Source organism: Vulpes vulpes, chromosome 3, assembly GCF_048418805.1.
Source record: "Vulpes vulpes isolate BD-2025 chromosome 3, VulVul3, whole genome shotgun sequence".
NCBI lineage: Eukaryota > Metazoa > Chordata > Mammalia > Carnivora > Canidae > Vulpes > Vulpes vulpes.
The window spans coordinates 82,257,033-82,282,031 of NC_132782.1; the positions used below are offsets into that span (position 1 = coordinate 82,257,033).

The following is a 24,999-nucleotide window of genomic DNA, read 5'->3' on the forward strand; positions in this document are numbered from 1 at the left end:
TAGCCAATTCACTCCCTCCCTTCCAGTTGGGCCAGGACTCCCCATACTCTGCTCTGGTCCAGTCCAGCATGGATTCTCTACCTGCTTATTTTCTAGTCTGTTTTTCTCAAAAGCTCCCTTCATACACCAAGTTGCCCTTCCTATGGCTTGGCCCCCTGGCTGAGCCCCACATCTCCCTTTGCACAAGCCTCCCAATTTACACTTGTTGCCTGGGGGGCTGATGGGCAACAGCATGTATCACGGGGTATAGTCTGCCCCTCAGCTGAAGGAAGTGGAGGTCCTGCACTGTGCAGTGTGGGCTGGCCCCAGAGCCAGGGCCATTTCCTTCAGCAAGCTTGGAAGCAGGCCCACCCTGTCACATTACTTCCCAGCCCTTCCCTACAGCTTTGGAACAACATTACACAGGTCTGAACAAAACCTAAAGTGTTTCTGTTCTTTACTAAATAAACATCTTTTTTTTTTTTTTTTTTAAATAAACATTTCTTTCATAGAAACTAGTCCAAACTTATCATATCACTGTCCAAATATGAGAACAGGCACCAGGGGCAGAAGGTTATGCGTGATCCCCACCAGTGGAAGCATGAATGAATTCTGCTCGGTGGTGCCCCAAGGGTTCAGGAGAGTCTCCTCTGTCCCACAGGCATGGAGACCTGCTAACAGGCGGGCTGCGAACAGTCAGGATTGGTTCCCACTTGCTTCTTTTCAGCAAGGCGTTGGGAGGGGACCGGAGTTGAAACAGAGCCTCCTTTGCCTTCGGGTTGTGCGGAGGGTTTTCTGAGGCCCTGGTTTCAGAATGGGCCAGGCTCCAGACAGCCACTACAGAAAACACTGTCATCGCCCTGTGATGAAGCTGGGTTGCTCCTCCTCCTCCTCCTCCGTTCCAGATGCTTCCTCAGAGCTACTGGATGGCTGCTCCTGGGACTGACTGGATCCTGTAATCATATGACATCTGATTAGAAATATCCAAATTCATCCAGAGAACCAAGGGGCACTTTAAAAATGGAGAAGCACTGAGGAAAGATTATCAACTATAGTTTGCCCTTGAACAGTGCAGAGGTTAAGGATGCCAACCCCCCATGCAGTTAAAAATCCATGTATATCTCTTCTTTTTCTTTGCCCAGCATGGAGCCCAACACAGGGCTTGAACTCATGATCCCGAGATCAAGACCTGAGCTGAGATCAAGTTGGATGCTTAACTGAGTCACCCCGGCGCCCCTTCATGTATAACTCCTGACTCCCCCAAAAGGTAACTACTAATAAGCCTACAGTTGACCAGAAGGCTTACCAATAACATAAACAGTTCATTAACACATTTTGTATATGATATTTATTGCATTCTGTGTTTTAAAAAAAGCTAGATGGAAAAAAATATTAAGAAAATCAGGAAAATACATTTTACAGTGCAGTAAAAAAAAAAAAATCCACATATATGCAGACCCACACAGTTCACACCTATATTGTTCAAGGGTCAGCTTCAGTTTCTCTTGCACAGGACAATGAGGAACCAGAGGAGGTGCTCATGGCTATCAGTCCCTCGTGCCACTTCTCAAATATAAAGGATAGAACCAATCTACCACTATTGGCAGGTAGATCTCATCCTTGTGAAGAAGGTCTAGCAGGATCCATAAAGACAGCCCAACACCCCATCGATTGGGCCTCCCTGCTTTTAAGATGCCATCCCCTTTACCCTACCAGGGCCCCATGTGTGTCATCATGCCAGGGTGATGTCCCCAGCCAACCCTTTACAATTTAATGTTAGGCTGACAACACTCCTGCCCAAGTCTCAAGCTCTCACTACAGTGTGCAAAAGGATTCAAAAACTGTGTAGCAGAGGGCTCTGCCCACAACAAATATGCCAGCTTCTCGGCTCTTCCCACAGACCCAGAAGCCTCCTCTGTTGACACTCCACGTGCAGCTCCGAATTCCAGTGTTTCCCCAGCATCACTGCCGGTACCCATGGTGCAGCTGAGCTGGCCAAAAGCAAAGCAGAAAAACAACCTGTTCCCAGCTACTTTTCCTCCTCCTCCCCTCTTCTTGGGAGCAGGGCAGTGGGCGAGAGCTAAAACAGGAGATCCAGAGCCCACAAATGCAGCCCTGTCCTCCAGCACCATGCAGGCACAGTAGGCTCCCTAGGCCCACCAACAGGCCTGCTCCCCGAGGATGTGCAGGAACTCCCCCCAGCACCTCCAGAGCCCACAGGGACCCAGAGCTTTGCTACTGCTGTTGTCATAGGGTCAGACAGACAGCTTCAAGAGGGGAGGCCCGGGGCACCCAGGGCAGAGAAGTCTACAGTTCACCCTCACACTTAGAATGAACACTAAAGAGCACTCATGGCAATGGCTGGAAACCATCTCTGAGATTTAGTTTAATTACTTGAGGATCTCGGGATGCCTGGGTGGCTCAGCGGTTGAGTACCTCCCTTCAGCCCAAGGTGTGATTCTGGAGTCCCAGGATCATGTCCCACATCGGGCTCCCTGCATGTAGCCTGCTTCTCCTTCTGCTTGTGTCTCTGCCTCTGTGTGTGTCTCTCGTGAATAAATAAATAAAATCTTTAAAAAATAATAACAATAACTTGAGGATCTCAACCTCATGCCAAAAGGAATGAGAAGTTTCCAAAGTACAAACAGTGAGCATTTTTTTTAAAAAGATTTTGTTTATTTATTCATGAAAGACACAAGGAGAGGCAGAGACATAGGCAAAAGAAGCAGAAGCAGGTTCCCTGCAGGAGCCTGATACAGAATTTGATCCCAGGACCCTGGGGTCACGCCCTGAGCCAAAGGCAGCTGTTTAACCACTGAGCCACCTAGGTGTCCCAATAAATCTTAAAAAAATAACAGATTTATTTATTTACTTTGGGGGGGGGGGCAGTAAGAGCAAGAGTATCTCAAGCCAACATCACACTGAGCGGAGAGCCAAACAGGGGGCTTGATCTCACGACCCTAAGATCATGACCTGAGCTGGAACCAAGAGACGCTGAACTGATCGAGCCACCCAGGTGCCCTGAGCATGTTTTAATAACTAATATATATATTTTTTTTATTGATTTATGATAGTCACAGAGAGAGAGAGAGGCAGAGACATAGGCAGAGGGAGAAGCAGGCTCCATGCACGGGGAGCCCGACGTGGGATTCGATCCCGGGTCTCCAGGATCGCGCCCCGGGCCAAAGGCAGGCGCCAAACCGCTGCACCACCCAGGATCCCATAACTAATATTTGTTAAAAATCTCTTATGTGCCAGGCACAGGCTAAGTCTTTCCATATACCATCTCATTTCATCCTAACAGAAGTATATGAGACAGGGTCACCTGACTGGCTCAGTCATGGAGCATGCGATTCTTGATCACAGGGTTGTGAGTTTTAAGCCCACACTGGGTGGGGAGATTACTTAAGAGAAGTCTGTGAGACAAGTACCACTACTACAGATCCACTTTATAGATGAGGAATGGAGTCTATAGAGGTCATATAACTTGTTACTCAAGGTCTCATAGTTACTAAGAATCAGGGCTCTGACCTGGACTGACTCTCTAGCCCTCTGCCTGGTGTGCCTGCAGGAATGTACAAGGAAACTGAGACAGAAGGAAAATGAGGAGATGGGGGTGAGGTGAGCATGCTGAGTGGATAAGCAAAGTGTCGTCTATGCACACAATGCAATTATTATTCAGCATTAAAAAGGATATTCTGACACCTGCCACTACATGAATGAACCCCGAGGACATTACACTCAAGTGAAATAAGCCAGCCACAGAGAGATACCTATGATTCCAATGAACAGAGATAGAGAGTAAACTGGTGGTTGTTAGGGGCTGGGGGTAGGGAGAAGGGGGGAGTCAGTGTCATTAGTTTCCATTAAACAAGATGAAGAGTTCTGGGGATAGACAGTGGCGACAGCTGCACAACAGTGTGAATGTACTTAACACCACTGAACTGTCACTTAAAAATGATTAAGATGATAAACGTTATGTGTATTTTACCACAACACACACACACACACACACAAAAGGAAATAAAAAAGAAAAACCATGCATGCCATTGAAAGATGGAGTAAAAAACTAGAGATGCATCAAAAACCTGGCTCTGACCTCTGGACACTAGGGCAGTACTCTCCAGCTACCTGAGTGCTGCACTCACAGAAAAGGATGCTATTTCTATAGCATGTGGTGCGACTGGTCCAGTCTCCACCCTGAGGGCCAAGGGGAACAGGGTCTTTGCCACTTATAGCCCATTCCATGGCTGGGAGACCTGCTTAGAACTTGGGCTCCAAGGAGGAAACTGATTATTTGCTTTGTTCCATAACTTAGTCACCCTCTCTGCCTCAAGGTTCTCTAAGAACCACCAACCACCCATGCAGAGGTCTGAGCACAGCAGATAGGTGCACAGGTTTTGATCTTCAACAAACAGGGAAACACTGACTAACTTGGATGTTTGTGCAATGGGTCTACTGGATGCCCGAGATGCTGAATACAAGAGGAAGGCTCAAATCCTCCCTTGTGATAGAAAAGCCTCTGGAAATGGGTTACCTACTAGCAATGCAACTAATTTCCTACATGTGGGAAACATTTTGTCAGGACCTAGAAGCATCACTCTCAAAGAGAAGCCTAGGAATCTGGTACACACCCAAGTCCTTTGGTAATTCGACAAAATTATTTCACTTGCTTATTCATTCAACATAATAAACAAAAAATAAAGTGTTTATCACTACTATGTTTAATATCAAGGACACAGAATCAAAAAGATGTTGTCCCAAATTAAAACAACAGTGAGATACCACAACACAGACTAGAATGGCTGAAATTAAACAAACCGGCACTGCCACTTGCTGGTGAGGATGTGGAGCAGCAGCAGCTCTCATTTATTGTTGGTGGGCACGCAAGATGGTCCAGCTACTCTGGAAGCTAGTTTGTCATTTTCTCTTTTTTTTTTATTTTTTATTTTTTTAAAAAGATTTATTTATTTATTCATGATAGACCCAGAGAGAGAGAGAGGCAGAGACACAGGAGGAGGGAGAAGCAGGCTCCATGCCGGGAGCCCAACGCGGGTCTTGATCCCGGGACTCCAGGATTGCGCTCCCGGCCAAAGGCAGGTGCTAAACCGCTGAGCCACCCAGGGATCCCCAGTTTGTCAGTTTCTTACACAGCTAAACACACTCTTATCATAGGACCCAGCAATCACCCTCCTAGGTATACACTCAGCTGATCTGAAAACACATCCACACAAAAGTCACCACATAGATGTTTGCAACAGCCTTCATCATAATCACCAGAAATAGAATGCAAAAAAAATGCCCTTCAATAGGCAAAAGGATAAACAAACTGTGGCATATCCATATGATGGAATACCATTCCACAATAAAAAGGAATGAGCTATAAGCAAAAGCACGGATGTATCTTAAATGCATTTTTTCTAAATAAAAGAAGCCAGTCTGGAAAGGCCACATGCTATAGGACTCCAACTATATGGCCTTCTGGAAAATGGTGAACAGACTGGTGGTTACCAGGGATTGCAGGTGGGAGGAGGCTGGAGGTGAAGTATGGGATTCTTTAAGGCAGTGAAACTATTATGATACTATAACAGTGGATACCAGATGTCATGCATCTGTCAAAACTCAAAGAACTTTATAGCACAAAGACTAAATCTCAACATATACAAATTTTAAGTTATTTAGGATCCCAGAATGAATGCAAAAGGTGACACATGAATCCAACTCTATACAAAATGGATGAAACAACTTTTGTAAAAGGGGTGGGGGAAAAGTGCTGTCCTAAGTAATTTTGGAAATGGTAGAGTCTGTAAGACCAAAGGCAAAGGAACTGTACAAAACACTCTACTCTGGCTAACAAAATTATTTCATACAGGGAACAGGTTAACAATTCTGGAGCCACTATCCACATGCACTGGAAATGAACAACTGAATAAATGAATGGTGCAGGGTGCATAACGTCTCACTCTTTTAAGTGTGGGCTGCATATAGTAACTTCTTTCCCAAAAGTGCAGTGTGGGAAGGGGGAAACACGGAATCAGTTTACAGTAGACAATCCTGACAGGCACTATGTCAGCCACATGATCAAGGTCAACACGTTCAACAGTGTAAGTCATCTTGACAGTATATACCCTTGATATAATGTGATTAAGAATGGAACGTTAGGAGTGCCTGGGAGACTCTTTGGTTAAGCGTCTGCCTTCAGGTCAGGTTATGATCCCAGGGCCCTGGGATGGAGCCCCATGAGGGCTCCCTGCTCAGTGGGGAGTCTGGTTCTCCCTCTCCCTCTGCTTGTGCTCTCTGGCTCACTCTGTGTGTGTCAGATAAATAGATAAAATCTTTAAAAAAAAAAAAAAAAGACCTTTATTTGTGTGGCCTTCCTCCCTAAAATAAAGTAACTCCAATCAAATCAGGAGAAAACTATCTGGGACACGTGGGTGGCTCAGGGCCTGATCCTGGATTCCCAGGATTGAGTCCCATATAGTGCTCCTTGCATGGAGCCTGCTTCTCCCTCTGCCTCTCTGTGTCTCTCATGAATGAATGAATAAAATTTTGAAAAAAAAAAAAAAAAAAAAAGAAAAGAAAAAAGAAAACTATCAGACAAATCCCAGTTAAGGGGCATTCTACAGGATATCCAACCCTCCAAACTCTCAAAGGCATTGAAAATAAGCAAGTCTGAGAAACTGTCATAGAAGCCTAAGGATATGTGGTGATTAAATGAAATGTGATATCCTGGGGGATCCCTGGGTGGCTCAGTGGTTTGGTGCCTGTCTTCGGCCCAGGGCATGGTTCTGGGGTCCTGGAATCGAGTCCCTAATTGGGCTCCCTGCATGGAGCCTGCTTCTCCCTCTGCCTGTGTCTCTGCCGCATGCATGCTTGCTCTCTCTCTCTCTGCCTCTCATGAATAAATAAATAAAATCTTAAAAAAAAAAAAAAAAAGAAATGTGATATCCTGGTATAAACTAAGGAAATCTGAATAGAGACCTTAGCTAATACATCTATCAATATTGGTTTATTAACTGTGAAAAAACAGTTAACTTCAGATGTTAACAAAGAAGTTTGGTATATGGAAATCCTTTGGGCTATACTGTCTCTGTGAACTTTTCCTGTAAATCTTAAACCAGTCTAAAAGTTTTTTATTTTAAAAAAAGACACTGCCCAGCACTCATGGAACTGGGATTACAAGCTGAATTGTGTTGAGGACGAATAATTTCCTCTGCCTTTCAAGGTCCTTCTAGCTGGACTAAGAATCAAATTGACATGAGATAGTAACAGGAGAAAATCAAATTTAATTTTGTATGTATGAAGAATCCAGACAGACACAAAATTCCAAAAAACAGGCAACAGGAAGGCTTAAGTGACATCCTGAGCATAGGAGAGGGGTATGAGTACAAGGATACAAAGAGGCGGAAGAACATTAGCAGGAAGGTAATAGGAGATGTTTGGAAAACAAAGGTTGCCCTGTTGTGCAGATAATTTCTTAGGTAAAGAGGAATCCCTATTAATAGTTATCTTCCTGGTATACCAGGCAGTTGAGGGGGAGGTAAAGAGCTTTTCCTGAATCTGCTGGATTTTGACTGCTTTTAACTTGTGAAAATTAATAACAGGAAACCTCACCAAAATGGAGTTGTGAGGGGTTTTGGCATCCTACCACTAACCCTCAGGTGCAGACTCAACAAGAAGAGATGGACTCGATCTTTCATGTGGACACTACTTTACTATCCCAGGTGGAGGAAGAAATGCTTCCATGTGCCCCCCAAAAGCTCAGCTAATGAGAAGCCACCATACTTTGAATTTCCAGTTTATTCCACTGGACTTTTAGTTTATAAAAGCCTTCTCAACTTAACCCTTTTCTCTTAGAAATGCATTACTATGCAGAGACTGGCAGTTTAGCACTCAACCACTGAGCCACCCAGGTGCCCTAGAACGTGACTTTTTTTTTTTTTAAGATTTTATTTATTCATGAGAGATACAGAGACAGAGAGGCAGAGACACAGGCCGAGGGAGAAGCAGGCTCCACGCAGAGAGCCCCATGTGGGACTCGATCCCAGGACTCCAGGATCACACCCTGGGCTGAAGGCTGCGCTAAACCACTGAGCCACCCAGGGATCCCCGACATGATCTGAAATTTCCTGATCAACATTAAAGAGGTCATCTGCATGATAAAAACCCTGCCATTCCCTTTCCCCCAGAAAAGATTTCTTGGCCTGAAACAATCATTTCATTTGCTTATAACCTCTTGCCCCACCCTCCTTCCAATAAAAACCTTTCTTTTTTGTATACCTCTTGTGGGCATCTCTCTACTTGCTAGATGGGACTCTATCTGATTCATGAATTGCTTAATGAAACCAATTAGATCCTCAAATTTACTCAGGTGAATTTTGCAATAAGCAAAAGAACAAACAACAGTCTAATCTCTTAAAAAGAGCTTTGGAAGTCATACACAGGAGGGAGAAGCGGGAATGGGCTGGGAAGAGAGTGAGGCTGCTACTCTGGTTCTGCCAGATTGGGATCTATATTTCTGTAACGTTTTTACTAAATCCTCAACAAGACCCTGACTGCTTTGAAGTTACATTTCTTATCCACGTGGAGGAATAATTTCTAAGAGCCAGTGCTGGCAAGGATACGGTAGAGGCATACACCATTACATATTGTTGAGGGGAGTAATAGATGGTACTACTCCTCTTAAAAGAAATGTATTAAGAGTCATGAAATCTTTTTATACTCTGTGATCTAGTAATTCCCACTGCTAGAAATTTGTCTTAATAAACCAGAGGGGATCCCTGGGTGGCTCAGCGGTTTAGCGCCTGCCTTTGGCCCAGGGCACAATCCTGGAGTCCCAGGATTGAGTCCCACATCGGGCTCCTGGCATGGAGCCTGCTTCTCCCTCCTCCTGTGTCTCTGCCTCTCTCTATGTCTATCACAAATAAATAAATAAATCTTAAAAAAAAAAAAAAAAAAGAAAAGAAAAGAAAAGAAAAGAAAGAAAGAAAATAAACCAGGGATCCCTGGGTGGCTCAGTGGTTGAGCGTCTGCCTTCGGCCCAGGGCCGTGATCCTGGAGTCCCGGGATCGAGTCCCACATCAGGCTTCCTGCATGGAGCCTGCTTCTCCCTCTGCCTGTGTCTCTCATGAATAAATAAAATAAAATCTTTAAAAAAAAAAAAAAAAAGAAAAGAAATCATACATGGGGAAGGGAGATAGGTTTGTAATATTCACTAAAAAGCATCTTCTAAAGACAAAAACAAATCAATCCACTGTCAAGCAAAAGGAAAAGGTTAGGAGTATTGCAGCACAACATCTGCTGGATATTATCAGTCATTGAACAAATTATGAAGGACTGGAAATGTTTATAATATTAAGTGAAATAAAAATAACAAGGAACACTGTTCAGACACTATAACTACATACAAATGACATGTCCATGTGGAGAGAGATTAAAAGCAAATGACAGGAAGAAAGGAGATTTATTAGGATAATATTTGAGCTGTTTCCATTACTGTTATACTATTGTTTACGTATTTTAAAATCTAGGAGTCTGAGATTTTATTCACACATTTTAGGAATACTAGGTAAATGCCACTGAGTTTAACTGAAACTGATATTAACTTCTTTTTTTTCTATAATCTTTACACCAACATGGGGCTTGAACTCAGGATCCTGAGATCAAGAGTCACATGCTCTCCCAACTGAGTCAGCCAGGTGCCCCAAAATGGATATTAACTTTAAAAAAAAAAACAGATGAGGGCAGCCTGGTTGGTTCAGCGGTTTGGCGCCGCCTTCAGCCCAGGGTGTGATCCTGGAGACCCGGACGGAGTCCCACATCAGGCTCCCTATGTGGAGCCTGCTTCTCCTTCTGCCTGTGTCTCTGCCTCTCTCTCTCTCTATCTCTCATGAATGAATAAATAAAATCTTAAAAAAAAAAAAAAAGATGAAAGAACAGACTAGGAAAATATCCTTCCTTGTACTATAGAATTGTAACGACATGGGAAAAGATTTATGAGGCAATGTTATGTGATAAAATTAGAACTATAAATATAGTATTTACATAAAGAGCCTTACAAAATATATATTTAAAAACTGAAGTGAAAGAAATGTCCTTAAATGTTAAAATGACTGTTTTTGAGGATTATTAAATTTTTGACTTTATTCTTTTATACATATTCCAAAAACTTTTATTTTTTTTCCAAAAACTTTAAAAATGATATGTTATCTTTATTCTCAAAAGGCACAAAGGATATGGGTAACTTTCCAACACAGCACTTATAAGAATTCTGGCACTGAAACAAAGAGTTCAATCTAAAATATGTATTGAGTATTCAGAAGGTTCTGAACACCAGATACCAGGTGAGATATGAGTCTTAATTGGGGCAATTTTGTCCCCCGTTTTCCCCCACCTCCACCCCAAGAACGTTTGGCAAAGTCTGGAGACATTTTTGACTGTCATTAACCTAGGGGACCTAGGGGATGGTGGGCACTACTGGCACCTAGTGGGCAGCTAAAAATCCCACAGTGATCAGGACATAGCCCCTCACAACAAAGAATTCTTCAACCCAAAATGCCCATAGTGTTGAGCATGAAAAACTGCTCTCGTTGTACCTAGTAACAAATCACCTGAGGCCACCCTAGGTTTCTTTGATAGGCAGGGCTATGTTAGGAAAAGTAACACTGCTTTGGGGAATTCAAGATTTCAAATTAATTCACATTGGCTTAAATCCATCCCATGGTGTCATTCAGACAACACTACAGGGCATGTTCACTGAATTACTGGACCAGCATGCACAACAAAGGGGGATATTTCCTCTCCAACAATAGAACGGCACTTCTAGCCAACGCCCCTTCACCATTTTTTAGAAGGCCCTGGAGCGATTTCCTAAGAACTCAATGGTGCACCAAAGCCACCTTGTGGCCCTGATCAAGATCACCACAGCAAGAGAATCTATTTTCTCTTTCACAAAATGAAAAACAAGGAAGGAAAGGGAGAAGACTGGATAGAAGGCACGCATACCATCTTCAGGACCAGCACTCTCTATCCTGCTCACAGGGACAACACATACCCAGCCCTGTAGTTGTTTACTAATAACTGTTTAGTACATACAGGTGCTAACCTCACAATGAAGTCCTACAACAATGATTTTCAAGTATGTTGGACGCCAGCTCACAGCCAACACATAAACTGAAAGAAAATTTCACAAATCACTTTATCCAGGGTGTGACACACACTGACAATTTCTAGTCTGTTCTATTCATGTTGGGGAAAAATGACAGCTGCAACCTGGAAATTGGCTGCATGACCCAATGAGCAAAGATCACAACCTCGGTTTAAGAAAACACTGTTACCTGGAGTGACTCTGGGAAGCCACATGGGCACAAATTTCCGTCTTTTTGATAGAACTGAGGCTCTGTGAGAGGGCACAAGAATGCTGTAAACAAGCAGAAGGCTCTAAATGTAATCTTCCTGAGAATACTAAAGCCTGCTGTATGATCTCAAATTCGCTTCATAGCTGCAGGCAGATTTAAAGAAAGGTGCCAGAAAACAGCCTGGGCATGTGTACCTACTGTCTATAAGAGGTTAGAGGAGGAGGATTTGAGAGTCCCCAGCTCTGTGATGGTGCCACTGGATTCCTTCAACGATAGAACTGATTACTAAAAAGTTAAATGGCGATTCCAAAGACCCAGTAGAGTTATTAAGGTACAAACTCAGAACAAACTAACCTCAATTTCCTGTTCTGGAAGAGTTATTAGACTCACGGGTAAGGGAATCCACCCAAAAAGTATGGTGTATCTTAATTATAGCAAGATGTTTGGTGAAGTTCTCAAACTGTAGAATTTTAGATCTAGAAAGAGCTTATCAGTTATAATCTAAAAATCTGCTCAGGGATCCCTGGGTGGCGCAGCGGTTTGGCGCCTGCCTTTGGCCCAGGGCGCGATCCTGGAGACCCGGGATCGAATCCCATGTCGGGCTCCTGGTGCATGGAGCCTGCTTCTCCCTCTGCCTGTGTCTCTGCCTCTCTCTCTCTCTCTCTGTGTGTGACTATCATAAATAAATAAAAATTTAAAAAAAAAAAATCTGCTCAAATAAGAGAAGCCAGATGCCTGAGGTCAGAGTGAGCCAGAGGGAGAGCTAAGCCTAGAACTTAGGTTTACTGTACTCACTCCATAACCTCAAATTTCCTCTTAATTTCTTATGACATGTCTGTAAGGGAAGAAGGGCGAGTATGGCTGATCATAGTTGGAGAATTAGCTACACCCTAAGAGATTTAGTGAACAGGTCCCTGCCAGCTTACATGGAGCTAGGCCAGCTCAACATTTTCATTAATTACAAAGGAGTTATGTTTATCAAATCTGCCTAGGACAACACCAGAAAGACAAGGTAACGTTGAATTTCAGATTCAGAATGCAAAAGAATTTTGGAACCTGAATCAACAGAGCCAATAGTACCAGTCGGAAATGCACAAGAACTAAAGTCCTGTGTTTAGATTTAAAAAAAGGGGGGAGGGGTTCCAGGTAAGACAGAGAAAGCATATACATATATGCTTCCTTCCTTCCACTGAATATACAGCTGTAGGACCTGGACAGAAATGATGGGACTCTTGAGAGGCAAGCAGACTGGGGGAAAAAGACCAGAATACAAAGTGCCAGTGGAATAGTTCTGAATTCCTGAGGTCTTTTTCCCCCTCAGTATCCCAACTTTGGAGCTGGGATGATCAAATATGCAGAAGTGCAGCCCGGTACAGATGAACTCCATAAGAAACCCTCCAGTTCTGTTTTGAGGAGAAAAGGGACTCCTAATGCTTCGAGTAAGGGATTCCTTGCGTTTCTTCTTTTTAATCCATTCTCTCACACCCTGGCTCCCAGGCAATCCTGCCGGAGTCACAGTGGAAATAGCACCTGCGGTGGCAATGGGGGCTTGCAGACACAGAAACTTCAAAAGAGTGGGGAATCCTTTCTGATCAGAGGAGCTGTGGTCCTAAGATTGGTTAGGCAAGCCCTACTGCTTTTCTTCTCTGTTATCCCACCACACGGCCCTGAGGGCAGGTGCAGGTGAAGGAAACGTGCCAGAGTGGTAACTAAAGCCCCAGTTTCCTGGCTAGAGGTCTGAGAAGGGGAGTACCAGGAAACCAGAAAGCACAGGAGAGCTCATAGAGAAAAAGCATATCAGGAAAGAGACTAGAAGTCATTTATGAACTCCCAGGCTCAGCTTGACAGCGCAAGCATGGATGTGGCCCTAATCATCATACCAAAAACACTTTGAGAACTGAAATCAAAGAACTAAACCCTGCCTGGACACTGGGTGGCACATGCAGGACACACCTGCAGAGCGTGGCAAAACTTTGAAAACTAAACTGACAGTAGAACCACAACCTGCAGGAGGCTGGTGAGAACCTATGTTCTGGAACACAGCCAGGCTGACTGTCTACTAAAACACCACCAAAACAAACAAACAAACAAACAAACAAACACCACCAAGACCAAAGCCTCATGATATAATATATTCAAAATACCCGGGGGTGGGGGAGGTGCCTGGGTGGCTCAGTCAGTTAAGCTTCTGACTCTTGGTCATGATCTCAGGGTCCTGGGATCAGGTGTGTAAGGCCCCCTGCTCAGGGGGCCTGCCTGGGGATTCTCTCTCCCTCTGTGCCTCCCCTCACTTGTGTGCATGCTCATGCTTTTTATTTATTTTTTTTAAGATTTTATTTATTTATGAGAGAGAGAGAGAGAGAGAGAGAGGCAGAGACACAGGCAGAGGGAGAAGCAGGCTCCACGCAGGCAGCCCGACACAGAACTCGATCCTGGGACCCCAGGTTCACAACCTGAGCCGGAGGCAGATGCTTAACCACTGAGCCACCCATGCTCATGCTCTCTAAACATACAAACAAACAAGCAAACAAACACACCTTAAAAAAAAAATGCAAAAAAAAAAAAAAGCCCAGGACACAACAGGAAATTACTCAGCATATGAAGAAACAGGAAAATCCCAACTTACGTGGGGAAGGACAATCAATAAATGCCAAGGTTAAGATGACTCAGATGTTGGGAGTTACCTAATACTGTATGTAAAGCAGCTATTTAGAAGTTTTACCAGGAAGAGTGAACACTCTTGAAATGAATGGAAAGATAGAAAACTGCAACAAACAGAAGATATATAAAAAGGATCAGGTAGGGGCACCTGAGGGCTCAGTCAGTTAATCGTCCATGGGATGGAGCCCTGCATCAGGCACCCTGCTCCATGGGGAGTCTGCTTGTCCCTTTTCCTCTGCCCTCCCTCCCTTGTGCATGTTCTCTCTCTCGAATATTTAAAAAAAAAAAAAAAAAAAAAAAGTAAAAATTTCAGAACTTTTCTGAAGGAAAAAAAAACAGTAATTGAGACAAAAAATTCACTGGGTTAGGATCAAGAGCAGAATACAATAGCACAGGAAAGAGCTTGAAGTCCAATTGGTAGGAGTTATTCAACAGGAAGAATAAAAAAGATAGAGGGGGAAAATGTCCAAATTTGACAAAAGACATATGTGCCTACAGATTCGAGTACCTCCATGAACTCCAAACAAGATAAATCCAAGGAAATCCATGTGTAGACACATCATAATCTAACTACTGACATCTAGAGACGGAAATTAAAGGCAGCCAGAGAAAAACGATAGAACAATTTGAATGATTATAACATTTTCATCAGAAACTAGGGAGGCCAGAGAAAGTGGAATGGCATTTCTAAAGTGCTGAAAGAAAAAACTGCCAACCTAGAGTTTTATTCTAGTGAGAATGTCTGTCAGGAACAAAGGTCATATAAAGACAGCCTCATAAGAAAAGCTAAGAAAATTCATAGTCAGCAGACCTCTTCTAACCAAATGACTAAAAGTTCTTCAGACAGAGGGGAAATGATGACACAGGCAAGACTGGATCAAGTACTTCCATGTTCTCCTGTGTAGAGGGAGGGAGAAGAGGGCTGGGAAAGTAATGAGGTGGTTTATTTGAGGGATGAGGTTCTAGCAATCATATTTTAGTGTTGTAAAATAAATTATTCTAAGAAATGTTAAGAAACAGTCTAAACCTATACCATATAAAGTGTGTCACAGTATATTCACAACTCAGAAGGAAACTGATTCTGTAAAGGACCATGGATATTTAGTGTCATCAGTGAAAGTCTGACTTTATCGGAAGACCAAAAGTCACAACTGTAACCAGGAACCATGGCTAGTTAATCAGGGAAGAGCCACCAATTCAGTAACATGGTGTGCAGCCGTCATTTTTTTGGTCTTTTAGCATCCTTGGTCCTTTCCATAGGAGACCTCTCTTTCCCTGATTCTCAGCGCAGGGGCTCTCAGGAGAGCGGCTGGCACCTCTGGCCATGTGATGGGGTCAGAGGTGGACAGGACTGGTAGCACTATGGGATAGTGGTACATGACTCACCTCCTATTCCTCCTTGTTAATAAAATCTCATTTCAGTCCAGGGTGGCTAGGTGCCCAGCTCCCAGTGATGGAGCCTGACAGGTTAAAACAGATAACCACAACAATTCTGTTTTCTATTCTACCCTAATAGCAGCAAGGGATGGCAACATGACGTAGTACTGAGCAATGAAATATAAAATGACATCTGTTGGGCACTTTGGGGGAAGGGGGGGGGGGGGAGTCTTTTGCTCTTCTGTTAAAAAATTCTTCTTTAAACATAGGTGTGGGGATCCCTGGGTGGCGCAGCAGTTTGGTGCCTGCCTTTGGCCCAGGGCGCAATCCTGGAGACCCGGGATCAAATCCCACATCGGGCTCCCGGTGCATGGAGCCTGCTTCTCCCTCTGCCTGTGTCTCTGCCTCTCTCTCTCTCTCTGTGACTATCAGAAATAAATAAATTAAAAAAAAAAAAAGTATAAACATAGGTGTGATATTAGGAGCTGCAGCAGCCATCTCATGCCCACAAAATAAAGGCCAGGAGAACTGCTGGGATTTGGGGCCTGACTTTACTGAGCCACAGAACCAGACCAGGCTGCCACCTACCACCAGATTTCTTGTTTTGTGAGAGAAATGAACCCTTCTTTAACTACTGCAAGTTGAATTTTCCTTTTCTTAGAGGATATATATTTTTTTTTTCTTAGAGGATATTCTTAACTGACTTGCCAAGTGACTCAATCAGAGCCCAAAAGATAGAAAAACATTTTTGCTAGGGATCCCCTCAGTCTTGTCTTTTTTTTTTTTTTTTTTTAAGATTTTACTTATTTGAGAGAAAGCAAGCTAGAGAGAGAGCACAAGCCAGGGGGAGGGGCAGAGGGAACAGCAAGCTCTCCATTGAGCAGGGAGCTCAACTCAGGGCTTGATCCCAGGATCTGGAGATCATGATCTGAGCCGAAGGCAGGCCTAACCGACTAAGCCCCCCAGGCATCCCTGCCCTCCGTCTTTCCTACTGGACAGGTACCCCACAACCACAGGGAGGACATGCAGCTGCCTGAGGACAAGGAGCCAGGGAACAGAGGGAGACAAAGAATGCCAGTAACATCACCAACCTCCTTTACTAGCCATCCTTGAAGTGAGGCCTGTCCTGACTTTATGTGAGCCAATCTTTCCTTTTGTTTACCTTTCTGACACTTGCAATTAAATAAGTCCTAATTAATAGAAGTAAGTCATTTCTTCAAGAACCAGCCAACCAGCTCCAAACTCTATCATTCTGGACAGGTCAGTCATGGTGATCAACACCAAGAAAGATCACAACAAAGAAAAGTAGGTACCACTCACCTTCTTTTTGTTTCTTCTGTTCAAGTTTCATCTTCTTTGCCAATAATTTCTTCTCTTTTAACTTCTGGCTATAAATATAAAATGCATTAATTCCTTACCTACCTTATTGTATTATTTTAGAAAAATAAATATTTATAGGATATTTAAAGATCTTATAATCACACATACACTATAATAATGAAATAGAAGAAATATTTTCTCATGATTCTGCTTCTCCAACACCATCAATATTATCAAGCTGTTTTCTTCTTAAATCAAAATGAAATCCAAATCCTTGGGAGTCCTGAGGTGATTAAGGCAATCTCAGGAATATTGGAGATGTTTTCCATTCTAAGATATTTAAGGACTATTTTTATTTAGTTATTTACCTATTATTTTTTATTATTTATTATTTTTTTAAAAGATTTTATTTATTTATTCGTGAGAGACACAGAGAGAGGCAGAGACCAGAGGAAGAAGCAGGCTCCATGCAAGAAGCTCGATGTGGGACTTGATCCCGGAACTCCAGGATCACGCCCTGAGCCAAAGGCAGGCGCTCAACCACTGAGCCACCCAGGCGTCCCATATTTACCTATTATTTTTTAAAATGACAACTTTATCCCAGCATTGGCAAGGGTCAGATTTCTGAAGCTGGTGAAGATGGGGGGGGGGGGGGGGGCGGGGGCGGGGAAGGGCTTTCCATGTGAAATGTTACAACTTTACAAGTTTTTTTTTTTTTTTTTTTTTTTAATTTTATTTATTTATGATAGTCACAGAGAGAGAGAGAGAGAGGCAGAGACACAGGCAGAGGGAGAAGCAGGCTCCATGCATCGGGAGCCCGATGTGGGATTCGATCCCGGGTCTCTAGGATCGCGCCCTGGGCCAAAGGCAGGCGCCAAACCGCTGCGCCACCCAGGGATCCCAACTTTACAAGTTTTGTTTCCTATTTAATTCTACCTGCAGAAACTAAAACATGGTAAAATAAAAAATGCAAAAGAGCTAGAAAAAAGATGTAATCAAGTTGTAGCATACAGATGTGCTCGTTAACTAAATTTACTATGCCTATCAGAAAGGAAATGAAAGAGGACTATCCCAATAAATTAATAGATTGCCAGAAACAGACTAAGAATTAGGGTCTGTTTTTAGAATCCTGCTCAGTTCTCTAAAGGTCAAGGGAGCACACATACAGTCTACATACTGACATGCTGTCACTGAGGGAGGTCACACACCCTAATTTAGGGAAGAAACTAAAGGAAGTTTGCTCACAGCATATTGTTAAACTTGATGTTAAAATACAGAAGTGAAGGGCAGCCCTGGTGGCCCAGCGGTTTAGCGCCACCTTCAGCCCAGGGCATGATCCTGGAGACGGGGGATCGAGTCCCATGTCAGGCTCCCTGCATGGAGCCTGCTTCTCCCTCTACCTGTGTCTCTGCCTCTCTCTCTCTGTCTCTCATGAATAAATAAAATCTTAAAAAAAAAAAAAAATACAGAAGTGGAGGAGACCTAGAAATCCACATGATCACCAAAGTGCTAACCTGAGCTGTGGAGAGAGAGAGGTAATAAATCAGCAATAAGTGACTTAATCTCTCCTCAGGTACTGGAAGAAAGGCCATTCCTCTACTGGACCTCAACAGGTCATATGGTGAACTTCTGACCACAAGGACTTCACCAGCTTTCACATTTCCTGCCTTTAAGTTTCATTGGTTATGAGAAGCCACAAAGCCCTTACCGCTTTTTTCGTCGCTTTGCCGTTTGCTCCTCTGCAGCAATTTTATTCCTCTCCAGTCTCTTCTGAAACTCTGCATCCAATTTTTGCTGTGAAAAAATATATAATTTAGACATACTCTGGGCTGTGTATGAGAGCTCCAGAAGTCACTACCACTACGGGTGCTATAGATACATCTAGGTCTCCAGAGCCGCTTTAATTGTCAGAGGTTGCCCAATAGGTGGGGCAGGAATCAATATATGGCTCTCTGATGGTGAACATTCAGTTCAGTAAGATACCACTCACACACAACAAAATATGACAGTGTAAGAAGGTGCACAACTACTGGTTATACAGCCAGGGTCTTGGCTAGTGTGATATTGTGATTTAAACTAAGAAATCTGAGGGATGCCTGGGTGGCTCAGCAGTTAAGCATCTGCCTTCAGCTCACGTCATGATCCCAGAGTCCCGGAATCAAGTACCACATTGGGGTCCCTGCAGGGAACCTACTTCTCCCTCTGCCTATGTCTCTGCCTCTCTCTGTGTGTGTGTCTCTCTCATGAATAAATAAAATTTAAAAACAAAAAACAAAACCAAAATGCTCAAATCTTGAGTGTATAATTTGACCACACCAGAAAGTTCCCTCATACCTCTTCCTATCCAACTCCCAGAGATAGCTATTCTGATACATATACATAACATAAATTAATCTTGTCTCTTGTAGAATTTCATATAAATGGAATCATATGGCATGGTCTCTTTTATGCAAGGCTTCTTTCACTCAGCATGTTTTAAGGATCATTCACGTCACATGTATCAGTAGTTTGTTCCTTTTTATTGCTAAGTAGTATTCAATTTTCATGAATGATTGTTTTAATTTTTTAAGACATGTTCTTTCCTTTATATAGGAAGACATAAACGGGAACCCCGGGTGGCTTGGCGTTTAGTGCCGCCTTCGGCCCAGGGCATGATCCTGGAGACCCAGGATAGAGTCCCACATCAGATTCCCTGCGTGGAGCCTGCTTCTCCCTCTGCCTGTGTCTCTCATGAATAAATAAAATCTTAAAAAAAAAGGGGGGGGGGGAGACATTCTACAGTCTTTTAAAAAATCAAATTACTGGAAAATCAAATGTTATTGGATAGTTTCCTCCTTTATAAAAAGCAAACAATAAATATCATTTGAAGTATGTGAAGTTCTCTAAAACACACAGATGCACACAAGCAGGCTCCTGTTGATCAGGTAGCCAGATATGGGGCTCCATCCCAGGACCCTGAGATCATGACCTGAGCTGAAGGCAGACATTTAACCGACTGAGCCACCCAGGCACTCCCCCATCTCACTTTTTAAGATTTTATTTATTTTGACAGGAAAGAGCACAAGCAGGGGGAGCTGCAGAGGGAGGGGGGAAGCAGGCTCCCCAGTGAGCAAGGAGCCCGATGTTGGGCTCAATCCCAGGACTCTAGGATCATGACCTGAGCCAAAGGCAGATCCTTAACCGACTGAGCCACCTAAGTGCCTCTGGTTTTTATTAATAGGCAGGAAAATATAGGAACACTAAAATATCACTATTTTCTGATTTTTACTAATAGTTAGTAATAAAATATAAAGGAGCACCTAGCACCACTGCAATAAAATAAAGTAAAATTTTTGTACAAATGTGGTAAGATATATACCAAATCTCCATAAATCATCATTGAGAGATACAGAAAAAACACCAGACATTTCTAGAGATTACTAAATAGTATAACATCCATTCTCATTCAATTTAAGTTACAGATTCAACTCAATTCTATAAAAAAAAAAAAAATCCAACAAGATTTTTGGTGTGGATAAAACAACTCCAAAATTCTATTTGAAAAATAAATGAAATGTCTGAAGATTATTTTTTAAGAACGAGAGAGGTTTTGGGCTCTTCTGGTCAGGTAATTAAAATGCTTAATAGTTTTTATAATACAATTTCTAAGTCCATTCCCAATTGTTAATTATTATTTCACACCTGTCATGAAGAAATGCCAGCCTCTATGCTAGAGCATTCAAAGAAGCAGACACATGAAACCACACTACTATTCACACCAAACACAGAGCTACATGGAATTATCAGAATTCAGCCAAAGAGGTAACAGTTAGAAATAATAACTCAAGTGATGTAGGAGATCCTTTCTATTCAATTTCATGGCAAATGACCCAGAGGGGAGAGGGGACTCTGCTGTCCCTTCTACACACATGGAAGTCTCTCTCCTCTCATTCATTTCCTAGTAGGAGTATCTTGATGTGATGAGTCTGACTTAGGAGTAACCTGGATTTACCTGACATGTTTCCCATGCTGACTTTAGAAGGCAGGCTTCACAAAGGCCAAGAACCAGGTGTATCTCCTCGTCTTTAAATGCTTTTTCCTTAAAGTCCTAAGTGCACACTGCCCAAACCCAAGGGCTCAACCAGCCTCCTTGCTCACTGACCTTCTCAGCCATGGCATCCATGTAGTCTTGTCGCTGATACTCTCTCCGACGCAGGTGCCTGTACACATGGAATTCTCCACTGCCAGCCCCAGCGCTTGAACCTATAGTCAGAAGAGTCCAGAGTTCTTAATGAAATCCCATTACCAACAAAGGCCACTCTTAATCAAAAGGGACCAAAGAGGGATGCCTGAGTGGCTCAGACACTGAGCGTCTGCCTTTGGCTCAGGTCATGATCCCGGGGTTCTGGGATTGAGTCCTACATCGAGCTCCCTATGAGGAACCTGCTTCTCCCTCTGCCTATGTCTCTGTCTTTCTCTATATCTCTCATGAATAAATAAATAAAATCTTGAAGAAGAAGAAAGAAGAAAGAAGAAAGAAGAAAGAAAGGGACCAAAGAAAGAAACTGGAAGTAATGGAAAGGACCATTCCCACTGTACTCAGATCTGGCGCAGTGACTTGCATAGTATAGTTAACATTAAATAAGTGCTGCATGAATGTCGAATGCGACATCACTAAAAATTCCACTCTAACATAGTAGTAAGAGGAAGAACAAACTGAGTGACCAGAAACCTAGAAGATAGCTTAAGATCTTTCCTTCCCCTGCCAGACGATTTCACATTTGACATGCTAAATTTCTACAGAGCTGAAAAGATGTCCATGTATATTAAGTTAAAAAAAAAAACAAAACTAAGTAGTATGTGTAAAACAACCATGTTTTTATAAAACCATTTTTTATTAAACCTGAAGGGTTTCGACTATAGGAGTTTGGAACGCTATATCACAATGTTGCACAATGTGGGTGGAGGGGTGGATGCCTGGGTGGCTCAGTCAGTAGAGCGACTGAGTCTTGATTTAGAATCAGGTCATGATGTCAGGGTTGTGAGATGGAGCCCCATGAGGGGTTCCCTGCTCAGTGCGGAGTCTGCTTGGGATTTCCACCCCCTCCATGTTCAATCATGCTCTCTCTCAAACAAAAAGTTTTAAAAAAAGTTACAAGAATGGTAGAATTATGGGGGTTCAAAATGTTTCATACCTCTGTTATTCATCCTTCTTTATAATTAGTATGTTAATTTACAACCCCCAAAATAAAACTATTTCCAGTTAGAAAAACAAAACAAAACTGCATTATTTAAAACAATGCAAGGCACCTGGGTGGCTCTGTGGTTGAGCGTCTGCCTTTGGCTCAGATCGTGATCCTGGGATCGAGTCCTACATCGGGCTCCCTATGGGGAGCCTGCCTCTCCCTTTGCCTATGTCTCTGTTGTTTCTCATGAATAAATAAATAAAATCTTAAAAAAAAAAAAAACCAATGCAGAAGAAAATTCTCTAGTGCCAAACTGTAAGCAACAACACCCCTTCATTGTAAGTACTAAATTACTGAACCAGTGAACTTTTTTTCCTATTAGAGATCTAATTAACAAATATTAAACACAGGCTTTTCATATCCACACTCCAAAACTTATACTCACTCTCTCTCTCTCACTCTCTCTCTCTCTCTCTCTCTCTCTCACACACACACACACACACACACACACACAAGACATTACCCATTACATCTCGAACAAATTCTGGGGGAGGCCGAGGTGCCCATTCACTCATTTTTTCTGGAATTGGAACTGCTTTGTCCTGCAACATTTAAACACAGGAGCATCTTTAAGCACAAACCTGCTGACAAATTCACATCTCTTAAAACCAAAGTATTTTAGCTGGATGGGTGAAATAAGGCTGCTTTGCTCCTTGAACTGATTTTCTTCCCTTCCTTAGATTTACTTCATTCCATATACTCTGGGGTCTATGATGGCCCACAGCGTTGCCAGGGCTACACCTGAACTTTCCAAAGCAGAATTCAGAAACGTAAGCCATCATTTATGGCTGGAAACCTCTAACCTGAACTCTACCACAGGTGGAGCCAACCCTTCCAAGCCAAAGGTGTGAGACCTCACCCAATTATTTTTATGACCGAAGGGAGGAGACCCAGACAGGGGGAGTGACTCGCTCCAGGTATGTCGGCCAATACCCTTCTAACAAACGGAGCCGTTTAGAAGAAAATAAACCCCTGTGCCAACCCATGAGTAGTATCTTTCTAGTCCATGCTTCAGTTCACACAAAGTTAAATTAGCGTCTTAGAGCACGGGAAACCGCTGCACGGCGCTCTCGGCCAGGCTGGGCTCCGATATAAGGCCTAGGGAAGCTATCTTCGGGGCAATCTATTCCTTCCTAAGGGCTCGCCCAGGGGTTCGGGTACTGAGTTCCTAAGTTTGGAGGCACGGGAGGCGGGCCCACGGGTCCCCAGAAGCGCTGGAAATGAAGGGTATCGGGAGGAACCGTCAAACCAGCGTCTCGCCTCACCGGGTTCTTCATGAGCCGCTCCAGCTTGAGTTTCTGCTCTTCTGCCGCATTCTTGGGGATGACGAGCGCCTGTGGCTCTTTCTTGGGTCTCGGCGGTCGCACGGAGGAGGCAGCCGAACTTGCCATCACGGCTTCCCGGCTCTCCCGGCGAGCGGCGGCGGGGGGCGCGCACATATGACGACAGAGCGGCGCGCCGGCAGCGCAAGCGCAGTCTGCCAGCAGGGCGGGGCTGAGGCGGAGTCGCCAGCCGGAAGGAAGCTGCTGAATATTCATGAGCTCGTGGCCGGGTGGGTTACGGTGATCAAAGCTGCTGGATTTCATTTCCTGTATCTGAGCAAATCGGGGCCGCAGTTCCTTTGGGAGAGGTGGCCTTGCTTGCCCGAGGTCCGACCCCAGCCGACCTCCTGCCCGCGCGCACGGCGTGGCTCCGCCGGCAGCCCTGCTAAATGGCTCTCAGCATCCTCTCCGGCCCCCGGGCCTTTGTCCTGGGGGTTCCTTGGTCTGGTCCACTCTCTCTCCAGTTTCTGACAGTCTATTTAAGATAGCGCAGTCTTGTCATGACAAGCTCCCCGAGGACTGGGGCCATGTCTCTTTTGTCCTCCTCGAATTATTCTGCACCTGACACCCAGAAAATCTACAACGGTGGAATGAATGAGAGAGCCTTTCTTATGAGAAAGAGGAAAGCTCCCCCCCCCCCCGCCCCCATCTGGGAGCTAGCCTGGCACTTGCAGCTAGGCCTTGCCGTCCTCTTCTTGGACATGAACAATTTCCCAGAATACCATCATCACCCAAGGCCATTCTGTCACAATGATGGAGTGACTCCTCTTGCAATCGTGTTTGAACATAGACGCAAACGGGAATATTGTTGCAACCACAAAAAGACCAAATGTTTCCCTTGTTCTGGCTCTTAGGAGTAACTGCTGCTTCTTTAAAGCATTAGCCTCAGTTCACTTTAAATATTTATGAAGGCAGCAGTCATGGAATTGTGTCGCTTCCTGACAGTATCTGATCCAGAATTAAACCCACTTAACCTGAACCCTCCCCCAAATCACTTCACCCAAGCCCAAATCCTATCATAAGTCCTCTTTCACACCCCCTTGTTGAAATAAGTGTCTTCCTCCTAAAAAGAGGCAACGGAACCAATTTTTTTTTTTTTTTAACTACAGGTATGTTTCTGGTGGTCTTTCACACTTGCTGGTTTTCTCGTTTATCATTTGTCACCCGCTAAAGAGTGGACATTCTGTTCACTGTGGTATTCCGACGTCTGGGGCAAGGCCTGGCTCACAACAAAGTTCTCAGTTAACCTTTGCTGGATGCCCATGGGATCCTGGGGGCCGGGCACCTCAGGTACTAGTGTTGCTACTGCCTGCATAGCCTGCTCTGTCCAGGACAGCTCTCCCACTGAATGTCCTGGGCTGCCAGGGGACCTCTGTGACAGGGTGTTGTGTTAGGGCCCTAAGGCCATTCCTGGCCCCCTCATAGTAGGTGGTTTTCCAATGTCCAAGGGTGATGAATCTGGAGAAGTCTCTGACTAGCCTGGGGCTGTCACTGGAACCTCTGGAGGGCTTGACTTGGGTGTGGTCATGGACGCATGACCTTGCGTTATACACTCCAGCTACCCAGGTACCTCACTTTCCCCCAAATGTGGCACACGCACACACAAGACTTTACCTGGAATGTCTTTCCCTTCCAGGAGCACTCCCACACACCCTTCTTAGCTTTGCTTAAAGGCTACCTCCTCCATGAAGCCTTCTCTGATTGCATTCCTTCCCTTCTTGGGTCCCCCCCCCCCCCCCGCCCCCGTTCCCTTCTCCA

The 24,999-nt window shown here is 44.0% G+C and overlaps 1 protein-coding gene across 1 annotated transcript; it reads right to left on the reverse strand.

Annotated features, from left to right (window-relative positions):
- Nucleotides 1–419: 419 nt before the first annotated feature.
- PRKRIP1 (PRKR interacting protein 1) lies at nt 420–23,396 on the reverse strand. Its single transcript, XM_026019664.2, has 6 exons — nt 23,185–23,396; nt 22,383–22,461; nt 20,836–20,936; nt 18,403–18,488; nt 16,695–16,762; nt 420–932 (listed from the first exon to the last, which is right to left on the reverse strand). The coding sequence occupies exons 1-6, from the start codon at nt 23,356–23,358 to the stop codon at nt 832–834; spliced, it is 609 nt and encodes a 202-aa protein (XP_025875449.2). The 5' UTR covers nt 23,359–23,396; the 3' UTR covers nt 420–831.
- Between the last annotated feature and the right edge of the window lie 1,603 nt (nt 23,397–24,999).